Raw genomic sequence first — 13319 nt, 5'->3', positions numbered from 1 at the left:
ACACATTTTTATTGTGAAATCGATCTTGGAATCCATGGAAATTTAGCGAAAGAGGAAGAACTAGGGTTTGAGTTTTAATATTTTAAATTTGGATTTGAGGGGTCATTTGGACTCCAATTTTGGTAAATTTGATATGTATAGACTCGTGGCGAGATAAGGAATCCGGTGATGTCAATTTTGGATTTTTTGAGACGTGGGTCCGAGGCTCGGATTTTGCCAAATTCGTGAATTTTAATATTTTTTGAGTGCTTTCGATTGGGTATTGTATATTTAGCATTATGTGACATATTTCATTGCGATTTTGGGCAGATTCGACGCACGTGGAGGCCAATTTGAGGGGCAAAGGCGTCGCGAATTAAAGAAATAGCCGGTTTGAGGTGACTAATTGATGTAAATGATGTCCTGAGGGTTTGAAACCCCGGAATTTTACATCGTAACGCTTTATTGAGGTGACTTGCATGTCGGATAACGGGCGTGGGGTAGAGCACCATTGGGGATTGTGACTTGGTCCGTCCCGAGAGATGTTTTTACCGTGTTTTCTATTTGAACTAAATTGAGAATCATCCTTACTTGGATTTAATTGTTACATTTGGGCTTCTTGCCAATTATTTGAATCCTTCAGGGATTGACATCACTGTTTTCGCATACATGCATATCATTTGATCTCAGTCCAAGGTTTTAAATACTGTTTTGCAAACTCAGCCATCTTTCTAAGATTTGAAAACTTAAATGATATTTCTAAATGATATTTCGGGCTGAGAACTACTGTTTTACAAATGCCCAAGGGGCTTATGATGATTTCTGGACTGAGCATGGATCGGGCTGCGCGCCGCAGCAGTGTTATATTGATATTGAGGCCGAGAGCCTGGTTGATTACATTGATATTGAGGCCGAGGGCCTGGTTGATTACATTGATATTGAGGCCGAAAGCCTGGGTGATTATATTGATATGAGGCCGAGGGCCTAGATTTGATGCCACGAGATGGCTTTATATTACGCTTGGGCTGTAGGAGCCCTTCCGGAGTCTGTACACACCCCCAGTGAGCGTCGTCAACGATAAATAAAATGGATGGCTTAGGCTGCACGCCGCAGTGGGTACTAGAGAGTACCATCATATGCATTGCATTGCACTCATGCATAGAGTGTACCATCATATGCATTGCATTACACTCATGCATTTGTTTTTATCTGTTATACCTGTCTCAGTAATTGGTACTCTGATTTAATTGACTTGTTGCTTCACTAATTGTTGTTCTAAACTGCCAGTCATAGTTTACTTTGTATTTTTCCACGATTTCTTATTCTCAGCCTTTATTTATGTTTATTACTCACTGGGTCGGAGTACTCACATTACTCCCTGCACCTTGCGTGCAGATCCAGGTACACCACAGGCTGAGTGAGGATTTGTTAGCTGAGCAGCAGTATCCGGGAGTATTGAGGTAGCTGCATGGCGTTCGTAGCCTTGATCTCTCCCCTCTATCTCTATCTTTTATTCCGCATTTTTCCTAGACAGACTTGTAATAGGTGAATATTCTGTATTAGAGGCTCATATTCGTGACACCGGATTCTATTGGGCTATGGTGTGGTATTTTAATTGAACTTCCGCAGATTTTATTATTAATTATACACTTGAATGTAATGACTTAGTAAATTCTCTGTGATATTTATCTATAATCTGAATAAGAATTTGGGATAATGTTATTGAATGGTCGGGCTTGCCTAGCAGTATGTTGGGCGCCATCATGACCGGGGTTGGGGTCGTGACATTTCTAAATTTGATATGGGGTATATCAAATAGTGTATCTACGGGATGACACGTTTAGGAATTACCTATGTAAGTGTGAAGTGTTAGTCGCTTCAAGGAGAATTTTGCAAGGCCAATTCTCTACGCTCTTATGAAACCAGGCGGTGTTCATGGCTGAAACGAACACAACAATGAGAACCAAAGACGGTTAAGGGTTGATTGTGTGACTTATGGTTGTCTAGGTATACACTAAAGTTCGACGATTCAAAGATATCAAATCTACCGATTGACCGAGTATATCCGACATAAGTTCACTACGGAAAGTTCAAAGGGAAACCTACTTATCCAGATGCAATTAATCTTTGCTTGCAAATCACAGAAGTTTTTCATGCTCCCATTCATGTGGGGGATTGTTGACGATTTTAAGATGGAAAAGTCTTAAAAAGGGGGTGGATGGGAAATGGAGGGAAAATGAAATTTTTGAGTAAAATTTTAAGTTTTCCTCTCTTGAAACATTGTCCCACATTGGAAGAGAAAAAGGACTTTGGTAGGTATATATACAAGTGCTCTTCTTGTAGCTCTTAAAGAGTTAAGAAGAAGGCAAGCCTCACGCCGTCGTCGTCGTCGCTCGCTCGGCTCGGCTTCGGCTTGGGATTGGGATTGGGATTGGGATTGGGATTGGGATTTGGTCAAATGATCGATTGATTGATTAATTTTTTTGGACCAAATTTATTTGTTAATAGTAAATATTAACATAATATTATCCGTGTTTGTAACGGATATGTTCCAATCCGTAGATTTGTTCCAGCAACCTAGTGTGTCTCCCACCATGGCCAAATGCTTGCTCCATAATAGCAAGTGATTGCTCCATTAATTAGTAGCCTGGTGCTCCGCCTACCATGGTCAAGTGCTCCACTAAATTAGTGGTAGCGGGTCCGTATTTAGCAGCTGACAGCACTATAAATAGATGGTGCAAGCAGCTTGTTGAAGACACACAGACATAAATCGAAAGTGAAGCTACTGATTTCCTCTTTAGTTTACACAGCTACTGATTTCCTTTTCAGTTTACACTCAAAATTTGGCTATACATTACAGTCCTTCCTCTCAGAATTTTCATTCAACTTCTGAGTTCTCCTCCTTTGTTCAGCATTGTTTTAAACTACAAACAAAGCAACCGTAAGGGTGATTTGCTGCCGAACTTTGTGTTCGCTGAAACACTGGGGTTTGAAGTACCGCTACACCAGTGTGTAATTCGTTCTATCCTGGGAGAAAATAATCCATAACCTTGGGTTGATTAAATTTCTTAAGGAAACACTGTGAATTCATTGGACTCGAAGTAATTACTGTTTCATTTATATTTACGTTTATACGCTAACGTTCTTTTCTCCAGAATTATTATGTACAAATACAGCACGAAGATAGCAATCTAACACATTCTTCGTAAAGCCAAATGAACTTTACAATTTCTCTCATCGAATTCCCTTTTTCAAAATGACTGGAACTGAAGGAGAGGGTGTACCAGTAGGATCGTTTGAACTTGATCCTGCTTCTTTACCCCTTGATCCAGATGATATTTGGTACCCTGGCAAAGTTAAGGAAGAAAGCAGGACTTCAAATTCTCAACTCTTAGCATGTTACAGCAAGGATCAGAGAACACCTGAGAATGCGACGGCGTCTCTGAAGTCTGGGAACTTGAAAGGCATTCATGCTACTGATGGAGAGTCTTCTATGCAGGTTGACTTGGAACTGAGATTATGGTGTGATGGGACTCAAAAATGAATTGGTTCTCATGGATTTAGAGAAACTTGGAACTGAAATATTTCTTCCTCTGTTGCTACATTAACACACCTGTGGCCTTTTCTTCTCAACAGTTTCTTGCTTGATGATTAAAATGGAACACAACTATTGGGAGGTTAACGCAATAGCACACATGAATGTAGAGGTTTTGGAAGTCCCTCCCCCTTTTGTAATAGGTTTATACACTCAAGACTATCCAAGGCTTTTAATATAGTAGGATACTCCCTACGTTTCTCTCTCTCTATATATATATATAAAATTATCCTTTTAAGCAAAAAAGAGAGAAGATTAAAAGTATCTGTAGACATGACAGATTCCTTGTCTTCTGTTTTACTTCAGTGAAGGTGTCTCGCCCGAATTCGCAGATGGTGTCATTATAAATATTAAGATACGCCGCTGTAGTTAATACTCCCTCTGGTCTACAATAAGTGACCATGGGCACACCCATTAAGGAAATTCTAAACTCTATACAAAAATAGTTAGAGTAATTAAACTACCCTTAATTAAATGTTGCATTATAATTTAATGTGATGAGTAAAATACTTTTTAGGGATATTGGAAAAACATATTGAATTTTTTCTTAATTTATATAAATGGATACTTATTTTAGACCAGAATAAAAAGGCAAATTGGTCATTTTTTGTGAACCGGAGGGAGTAGAATCGCTGGCATTGGGGCTGAACAATTTTGTCTGGAATGAGGTGGTTGCTGGAACATGTAGTGAGGATCTCAGCGGACAAGTTTGTTCTTTTAGAAGGCATCTGTTGTTGTAATCTATCGTATTTTGCCAGGGGAATGGTAAACTTGAAAGTTTCAGGCTTGTCTTATTTTTACTTACTGTGATCATTCAACTTGAATTGAATGACTTCGTGGTTTGGGTGAGTTTGACGGTGGATTTCTTTAATGTTCATTGATTTCAGTGGCAGAAATGATAGATGATTTCCGAATTAAAGATTGAGAAACCAAAGAACTAAAGAGTCTCTTGGTTAGTACTTAAAAGAAGGTTGGAAGCGTCCAGGAACACAACTAAAACACCTTTTCCCACCGTCTCTATGACCTCTATATTTATGTCAATTAAGTCTCCTGGTGAAATTTTGAAGGCAATGGAAGAAAACACAACGACGAAAAGGTAATGTATTTGAGTTTGAAATGATTGACAAATAGATCAGTCATAGGACCAATGAAGAAGATATTCTCAACTCTGCAATGGTCCTTCTCTTCTTTAGCACTAAACAGATACTCCTTTTAAAAATTAATTTGACTTGTAAAATGTTCAGAAGAACACTAGCCTGATATCAATGATATTTCAGGTCAATTGTTTACTCTTTCTCTGCTTTTTCCCCCCTTCTCGAAAAGCTGAACAGTCAACTGAATGTTAAAAGAGTAAATGTTAGGGCAGAGTAAACACATATGACGATAAGGGTATGTCGATTGTTCAGAGAGGGACTAAACGAAAATAGTTAAAACCAATGACTCGATTACAAGGGACCCTCGTTAATACATCAAGGGGTGGTACAGTTTCACCAGGGCGCTCTCCGCTATATGCAAAGGACTGCAGCCACACTCCATAGAGACCAAACCTATTTGGCATGGTAACCTGCAATATCAAGCCAGAAACATAATTTTAGGTGGCTCAAGCAGGACATTGAACCCATCAATTAATAAAATACCATTTCCCCCAATTAACAAAATCCTCTATATGCAGAACTAATGAAACCCGTAAAGTATAGTTTAAAAAGAAGCCTTAATGGAACAAGCAACTACTTGAAATGATTGAGTACATTTTGCCAGGATGTTTCAAGCTAATGGTGTCTACGACGATCCTTCTCCCGTGATGAATAAGACTGATAGTCACGATCTGCATACACAGAAAGTTGTCAAGTACAGTCCATCAGGAGTCAGGACTCAGACAGAAGTATATTGTTGTTTACCTCGAGAAGAATGATGTTTTGGTTTCTCTGAGTGACCTGCAAAATTTTGGATGAGCTTGAATAAGTTAAACCAGAAAAACTAGCCAGTGAGAAGAGACCGGGCATTCACAAGCCTATCTGAATTTTGAGAAGTCTGGCATTAGACAATCATGAATCAACCAGAACGTACCTTTGTCTCTTGAACGATGACTCCTTTCCTTGGATTTATCCCTGTCCCTTTCAAAGTCTTCTCGCTCCCTTTCCCTGTCAGATTCCCTTCCCCTATCACGTTCACGAGACTTTAGTCTTTCCTTATCCCTCTCTCTCTCCCTGTCTCTGCCCCTTTCCCTCTCTCTCTCCTTGTTCTTTTCTCCACCAGCATCTATTCTATGGTCAGTTTTTCCAGGCTCTTCTTTTGACTCCCCTTCTGAAGGCATGCTGCTTTTGGAGTCATCATCGCTCTTCTTTGAGTCCTTCAACTTATCAAGGGAAGCTTTCATTACTCCCTCCTTACCCGCTTCCTGGTTTCCTGGTGTACCATTATCTTCATTCACCGGTTGACCATCCAACAAACCTTCCTATAAAGAGGTGGGGTAAGGGGAGATTAATATCAAATTGGAAGTATCCTATAGTAGATGGATATCAAGTTGAAAGACAGGATAAGTGTTTTACCTTAGATACAGGAAGTGCCGCTGAGTCCCGCGATCTGTTTGACGTAGCAAAGGAGCCTCCTTCCTTGCATACAGGAATATATTGTGCCTTTGGAAGACTGTAAAGATGAGCGAGAACTCTGCAAACTTCATCTATGCCAGCCTTGTCTGCATCAAATGCTCTCCACCAAGGAGGATTCTCTGGGAGCGGCACTTGAAATCTCCGGGCTGCAGCATATACAACTCCACAGGCAACAACCTCGCTCTTGAATCTTACACAAAGTGTTGTGCGCAAGCTGTTTACAGACAAAAGCACCCAGTAGGGTTTTATTGTTAATGAGCTAAATAGAAATTTTAGGCAAATTAATTATTAATCACTGCTCAATTAGTTAAGCTTCATCCAAGATTACCATGACATTTGTTGGAGAAAAAATATAGATGCCAAAAGAAACGACATACTTTGATCAAATTAGAAAGAACTTTCCACTACATCCCAATGCCAAAAGAAACGAGATACTTTGATCAAAGTAGAAAGAGCTTCCCACTACATCCCAATAAAGGTATGAAATAAGCAATTGTGATACCATTTAGCTTGCCTTTTCAGATAATAACGATAGTGTTTTCTGAGCTTTCTTCTTGATTTGGTATAACAGTACCCTCTATGTGGCCAAAGACGGAGTTACTGTCTACTGGATGGCAGCTTCTTTAAGTTCTTCAACTAAATGTTAATAACACGAGGAAAAGGATGTAGACACCTGTTTAATTTAAAACAAGCAATGACATAATAAAACGAAAGCGATGGTTATAATTCTCCAAAAACAAAGGATGAAGACTGTGTAAAAACCGATACGATTCGTCACAGCATAGAAAATTGGGAATGGAAAACAAGACAACATTACGAAAGAAAAACAAAAATCAAAAAGCTTTACCCAATTATAGTCTTTTGGTTACCGTTACATGACCTTTTCATTTTAAGGACAGGTATGGATCTTGAAAATTGTCATATAATGATCATACCTAGCATAAGTTATTACCTAAAAGATTTAACTAATTTTCAAGCTAACATCGGAGTTTATGCTTCCAAAGAAATAGATGTACAGCTTTTAAGTGTTTCAAGTTGACAACACAATGTAATATAAGAAGAAAGATGGCGAAAACAAAGATATATCTTAATCAATTCTAGAGTACCGGGCGTTAAATGTCTACATTATACACAAAGGTCATCAGCCACTACTAAAACTTGTACCAATTCAAAATACTTTCTGTAGTCAAAGCCTACATAAAAAACATATTCAGATAAACATAACATCTAACATGCTCACCTGTCATTTGCAAGATTCCAAGCTTCTTGTCTCAATTTTGCAGGTGCTTCAAGAGTTGCAAGGTAATTTGATATAAATTTATGAGGATGCTCGACATGGCAGATGAAACCCATCTCTTTTAAAAGATGTCTCTCTGTTCTGATTAGGTCTGCTTTCAAATCAACATATTTCTGCAAAGAGACCAAAAATCTTTATCTTATATTATCAACTTGATGTCGTTACATGTAGAAACCCCCTGAGTAAACACCAAAAAAGATGTAAGAAAATGCAAACTTGGTGCAAAATGCATTAAAATGCGTCTGACGGAACAACACCCACCCCCCCCCCCCACCCCCGAAAAAAAAAGAATAAAAAGGGAAGTTGCAGATAGATGATTTTACACATGAATTAAAACTTAAAAGGTTGTCAGTGAAATCATTAGTCTCTATTGCAGTCAAGCAACTTGCAGCACATCAAAACATTGATCTGATTCTCATGGGAACTATCAGTTCCACTGATATTGAAGATAAAAAGTTTTTCAGAACTTGCAGGAAAATTGCATATGCAGACCCTTCCCAATTGTGTATTTCAGGAACAAAAAGAAATAATATCGATATATCAATGAGTAAAGCAAACTAACATGCAGATAGAAAAAAACTCTTTTTCTCAAGTAAATGAGATATCTAACCTTTGAAGATGTATCCAGATGTTCTAAAGGTAAGTTCTCTCTCCTACATTCCATTCTATGGAAAACATTAAGCACCTGCCTTGCTTTTCTAGGACTTTCTTCGAGTTTTGATGCAAGCCAAACACAACTAGCAGCAACCCTCTGTAAAAGTTAACACAAAAGAACACACCTCAGCATGGACAGCACACTTTTTCTTTTGAGAGAAGAGAGAGTAGGGGAAGAGAAAGAAACCTTCACATTAAAACGGGCAAATGATTTCTTGCAGTAAAAGCGATGAAATAGTACTTGACCTGTAGCCATTACAGCTTGCGGTCTGCAAATTATAGTGTTAAGGAGACGCCCAAAGCCAAAAGCAGTGAACTTTATATTAGAATAGTAACTCAGCTGGTATGATTGTAACAGATTCATAAATCTTCATGTTAACTGACATAAAAAAAAGGATACAGTCTGAGCAAAATGCCACTTTCTTGGATAAGATCACAGCCATAGATTCTAAGTGTTGTTTCGGTAACATCATCGATACCATCTTTCCTAGAAGGGGAGTTTATAAGCTGCTCCTCTGTTAGATAGAATGTGTCTAATGCCGTGTAAATCATAGTTGAACTTCAAGAATCCCCTATAAACTGCAACAAGAAACAAAATTTGGATAACCCCATATAACTAAACTGTATAAACAAACTTTAAACAACATATATCAGTATCTCACAGAATAAACCTACATCATGTATAACCAATTCAGGAAGAAAAAGAAACACCTACCCACAACCAAAAAAACAAAAATCCTTTTCCCCCCTCACATTCCCATGTATTTGACCATAAACAATTAAGCTACAAACAATTGAATTACAAAACGGGACAATTGTATTAACAAATAATGGATTATAAATCCATGAATAAATAACTATAAGATTAGGAGCCAAAAAGGAATATACCCAAGATACCAAGAAACCCTAGAATCCTAATTGTGAATATTTATGTATATATTATATACAAAGCAGTGTTTAGAAGAATTTGAAAGATCTACTTACAAGGGGGGTTTCAGTGACGACCGCTAATTGTCAACAAGAACACCGTTGTTGTTGAATTGAAGAAGAGAAAGACTGCTATTTCGCTAATTCGCTTCGACCAAATATATATGTTTTGTTTGTTTGTTTGAAAATAAATAGTGATTAAATTACACTTTACCTTCTTTAGTCTTTTTGGGTTTGAAAAATAATACCTCCTTCACCTTTTATATAGTGACATTAACTCCCTTAAATTTAAATACATGGCTAAAAATGAGATTATTGAATTACATAATAGAAATCAAAATGAAAATTATCTGAACATTTTAAAAAACCGATCAAGTTATAATAATATCAGTTATGTTATAAAATAAAGACCGTAAAGAAAAAGATAAGCATAGAGAGAAACTGATATATTATTCGAATTCAAACTGATGTACATAATGAACTGAAATCTCTTCTATTGATAGAAGAAAGGAAGTTGTTGTGTACGCTGCTACTGCAAGCTGCTGTGTAAGTTGTTATTACAAGCTGCAACTTACCAGATATGGATAATCTTCTACTAAGAGTAATGTTTATTCATAACGGAGTACTGAAAGGATAAGCTTATTGTACTAGGTATAGATAATCTTCTACTGGGGGTAATGTTTATCCATAACGGAGTACTGAAAAAATAAGCTCATTGTACCCGGTATGGATAATCTTCTACTGGGAGTAATATTTATCCATAACGGAGTATCGAAAGGATAATCTTATTATACCTGGTATGGATAATCTTCTACCGGAGATAATGTTTATCCATAACCGGGTACCGAAGTGATAAACTTCTTCAGGAGGTTTATTTCCAATAGAGTACTAGATATATAAACATATTTACGGCGGAGTCTCATATGGATAAGCTTCTTCAGGAAGCTTATTTACAATGGGGTACTAAATGAACATCCATAATATAATATATTTATAACACTCTCCCTTGGATGTTCATTAAAAGATAATGCGTGTCATTAAAACCTTACTAGGAAAAATCACGTGGGAAAAAAATCCTAGTGAAGGAAAAAGAGTACATATATTTAGTAATACGCATTGCTAGGTGTCTCATTAAAAACCTTATAAGGAAAACCCCGTGGGAAAAAACCTTAGTAAGAAAAAAAGAGTGAATCGCGTATTTTACTCCCCCTAATGAAAACCTTATTTCAAATATTTGAGTCTCCGCATTCTAATCTTGTATCTGCATAACTCATACGATCTGCACCACCTATAAATGCATAACAATTACATTGAGATAAAGTATTTCAGGATCAAGGAGTTCATCATCCTCTTCTGAAGGTCGGAATAGATCTTTATTCACTTCAAGTGATTGAACACCCATTGATGTACTTAATGGGTGCGCTTTGTCCATGAAAAAGCGTTTAAAGACCCTTACTGTATAGGCAAATTGATGGATAAAGATCTCATCTGCTAAATATCCAATTTGCAGACCAAAGACAAATTTTTATTTTTCCAAGATCTTTCATCTCAAATTCTGTCTTTAAGATATTCAATTACCTTTTGGAGCTCTTCTGGAATTCCAACAAATTTTATATCATCAACATAAACAGCAAGTATAATAAATTCTGATGACATTTTCTTTATAAAAATACATAGACAATAACATCATTTATGTAATCTTCTTTCAGCAAATATTTACTGAGGCGATTATACCACACGCGCACTGATTGGTTTAAACCGTACAAAGATCTTATAATTTGATCGAGTACATTTCTCAAGACTTTGAATTATATGCTTTAGGTATTTTAAATCCTTCAAGGATCTTCAGATAGATTTAATCAAATAAGTCATATAGGTTATGACTTGTATCTAAATGGTATGACATCTTCAAGTGTCTGGACTGTCGGTCCGATCCTCACAAACTTTTACAATATTATGCACTATATTGTATCAGATATATCGTCGACGATCATTTTGTATCAGTTACTAAAAGACATAACTTGTTGAGATTTCATCACTTTCTTTATTTTCAGGTACCTGAACTTCTTCGGGAGTTTCATGAAATGTTATGTCGTGGGCTCTTCTAGAGCTTATTTCCTCCTCATTATGATCATTAGCTCCTACCATTTTTTCAAGGATTGTTACCTTTGGAACCGACTGGTCTACCACGCTTCATGTGTACAGTAAACTCTATCCTTCATGAACTTTAATTTTAATAGGAGCATTTGCAGCTGAAATATGATATTAAATTTTGGATCAACAAATGCTTCTGGCATTTGACTTGAATTATCTTTTAAGTGAGGATCACATTAAAGATAATTCTATTCATATAACATATTTTTCAGCTGTTTATTCCATCCCCCAAATGTTAGAAAAACTAACATATATCCCCAATCTTTTTTGGAAAACATATCTTTGTGTATTGTGGTAGAGAAATTAATCATATACCATACATCAAAAGATAGTAAAAATATTTGATTTATGATCCTAAACCAATTGTGAGGGGAGGACTTTATCATATATTGTTGGTCTGATGCATACAAGTGTTGTTGTATGCAATTTAGAATATCTTAGACCAACACATGAAGCTTTATTCTCATAAGCAATAGTTTCGCCATTAGTATGAGGTATTCAATGCTAAACCAGCTTGGATATAAACCAGCGTTATCAAGATGAACTGTCTTGATTTCATAATCTAAAAGCTATGCTCTTAATTGAGAAAAGCAATCTCAAATGCTAAACTGCAGGTTGACAATAAACATACATGTAACCATCTTATATATGCATCTATAAGTGGTTCACATGATAGGTGAATGAGCCCATATTCACCTTTTATATATTCTAGAATTCAAGGGTCTTAGTCCTAATTTTAGCCAGTATAAATTATGAGAACAAGCAATACAAGAGAATTCTTGAAGAATCTTCTGGTTCTTCGGTATATGCTTATCCGAATTCTCAAATAGCTCATTTAAAAATGGCAAATGAAAACTTCAAGTTTATCATGACATGTGTTATCTCTTAGTAAACTTCTAGTTTACTATGACACAAACTTTTGTATTAGTAAACTTCTGATTTACTGTGACTACTTTTGTATGAGTAAATTTCTTATTTACTATAGTTGTTTTTGCATTAGTAAACTTCTGGTTTACTGTGATACATGATATAGTACAAATTGAAGAATAAGGCGGGTAACTTCTCACATACATATTTACCCCCTGTGATTGTGGAAACATAAAGATTTTCAATCTTTCAATCATTTGTAGTCTCAGTATGATTGTAATTTGTATTAGTAAACTTCAAGTTTACTACAACATATGTTCTGACCAAAATCATATAATATGAATGACATATTTGTATATAAGCTCTTCAAGAGCCTTTATTCATTATCCACAATCTAATATTTATCGGACACTACTAATGTCATATGTCTTCTAGACAAACAGTTAGCTCTTCAGGAGTTGTTGATATATTTTGTACTATCAAATATTGCTCATACACTTCTGGTATCATGAGAGCAAATCACAATCAAATAAACAATGTAAAACAATTCTTTAAGCACAAGAAAACTCTTCTTCATAATATTTTCCTACTTCATGAGGCAATTTCAATTGTGTTACTTTTTCAGGAGCAAATTTAAAATACGAAATATTGAGAATATATTCTCTCAATTATATTACCTCTTCTGGGGTGAATTGTAATATATTCACATCAAGAGCGCGTTCATATTTACCATATTTATTAATATTGTCACATTCACTTCAGGATATGGATTAATATTATCAAAAGTTCTCATCCTTCAGGAAATCGAACATAATTATCTGAATGCGCATTAATCACATCAAATTGTGGTGCCTCAACCTCTTTTAAAATATTCACTACTTCAAGAGCAAATCGAAGCATGCATTTAATATAGAGAATATTTATGTAGCTTATCTTCAATTGTAACCATAGAAAGTGTAAATTATCACTTCTGATGATCATAGGCATATACCACTTCTGGTGGTTAACAAAATATAATTACAATGAGATATACAAAATATAACCACTTCTGGTGGTTGTATATTTCTTACAAACTCTGCTAGAGTTTAAGTTGATCTAATAATGTTATCCATATTCTTCAAAATGACATAAATAAGATATATTATAGTAAACATCATTATCAAATCATAATTTTTCTTATGTACAACAATTACATAATCATACTATCTATTACAAACAACAAAAATTAAAATATTTA

At 35.9% G+C, this 13319-nt stretch overlaps 1 protein-coding gene across 2 annotated transcripts; it reads right to left on the bottom strand.

The window, feature by feature from the left end:
* Positions 1-4651: 4651 nt before the first annotated feature.
* LOC104235165 (cyclin-L1-1) lies at positions 4652-9253 on the bottom strand. 2 transcript variants are annotated; one of them, XM_009788861.2, is made up of 10 exons: positions 9119-9253; positions 8535-8713; positions 8322-8403; positions 8091-8231; positions 7424-7593; positions 6124-6397; positions 5642-6029; positions 5473-5508; positions 5323-5399; positions 4652-5138 (listed from the first exon to the last, which is right to left on the bottom strand). In XM_009788861.2, exons 2-9 carry the CDS (start codon positions 8684-8686, stop codon positions 5344-5346), a joined length of 1299 nt encoding a protein of 432 aa, XP_009787163.1. In that variant the 5' UTR covers positions 8687-8713; positions 9119-9253; the 3' UTR covers positions 4652-5138; positions 5323-5343. The 2 variants fall into 2 exon arrangements, with proteins under 2 accessions (XP_009787163.1, XP_009787164.1); XM_009788862.2 differs by having other exon boundaries at positions 4911-5138; positions 5306-5399.
* Positions 9254-13319: the final 4066 nt, after the last annotated feature.

The sequence above is a fragment of the Nicotiana sylvestris genome, chromosome 1, assembly GCF_000393655.2.
Source record: "Nicotiana sylvestris chromosome 1, ASM39365v2, whole genome shotgun sequence".
In the NCBI taxonomy this organism is placed as follows: domain Eukaryota; kingdom Viridiplantae; phylum Streptophyta; class Magnoliopsida; order Solanales; family Solanaceae; genus Nicotiana; species Nicotiana sylvestris.
This window is presented reverse-complemented; position numbering and strand designations above follow the sequence as displayed.

Coding starts and splice junctions, on each gene's coding strand:
- LOC104235165 (XM_009788861.2), bottom strand. CDS start 8,686: ATGATTTACACGGCATTAGACACATTCTATCTAACAGAGGAGCAGCTT. Junction 8,404..8,534: donor AGTGGCATTTTGCTCAGACT/GTATCCTTTTTT, acceptor TATAATTTGCAG/ACCGCAAGCTGTAATGGCTA. Junction 7,594..8,090: donor ATCTGGATACATCTTCAAAG/GTTAGATATCTC, acceptor GTCTCTTTGCAG/AAATATGTTGATTTGAAAGC.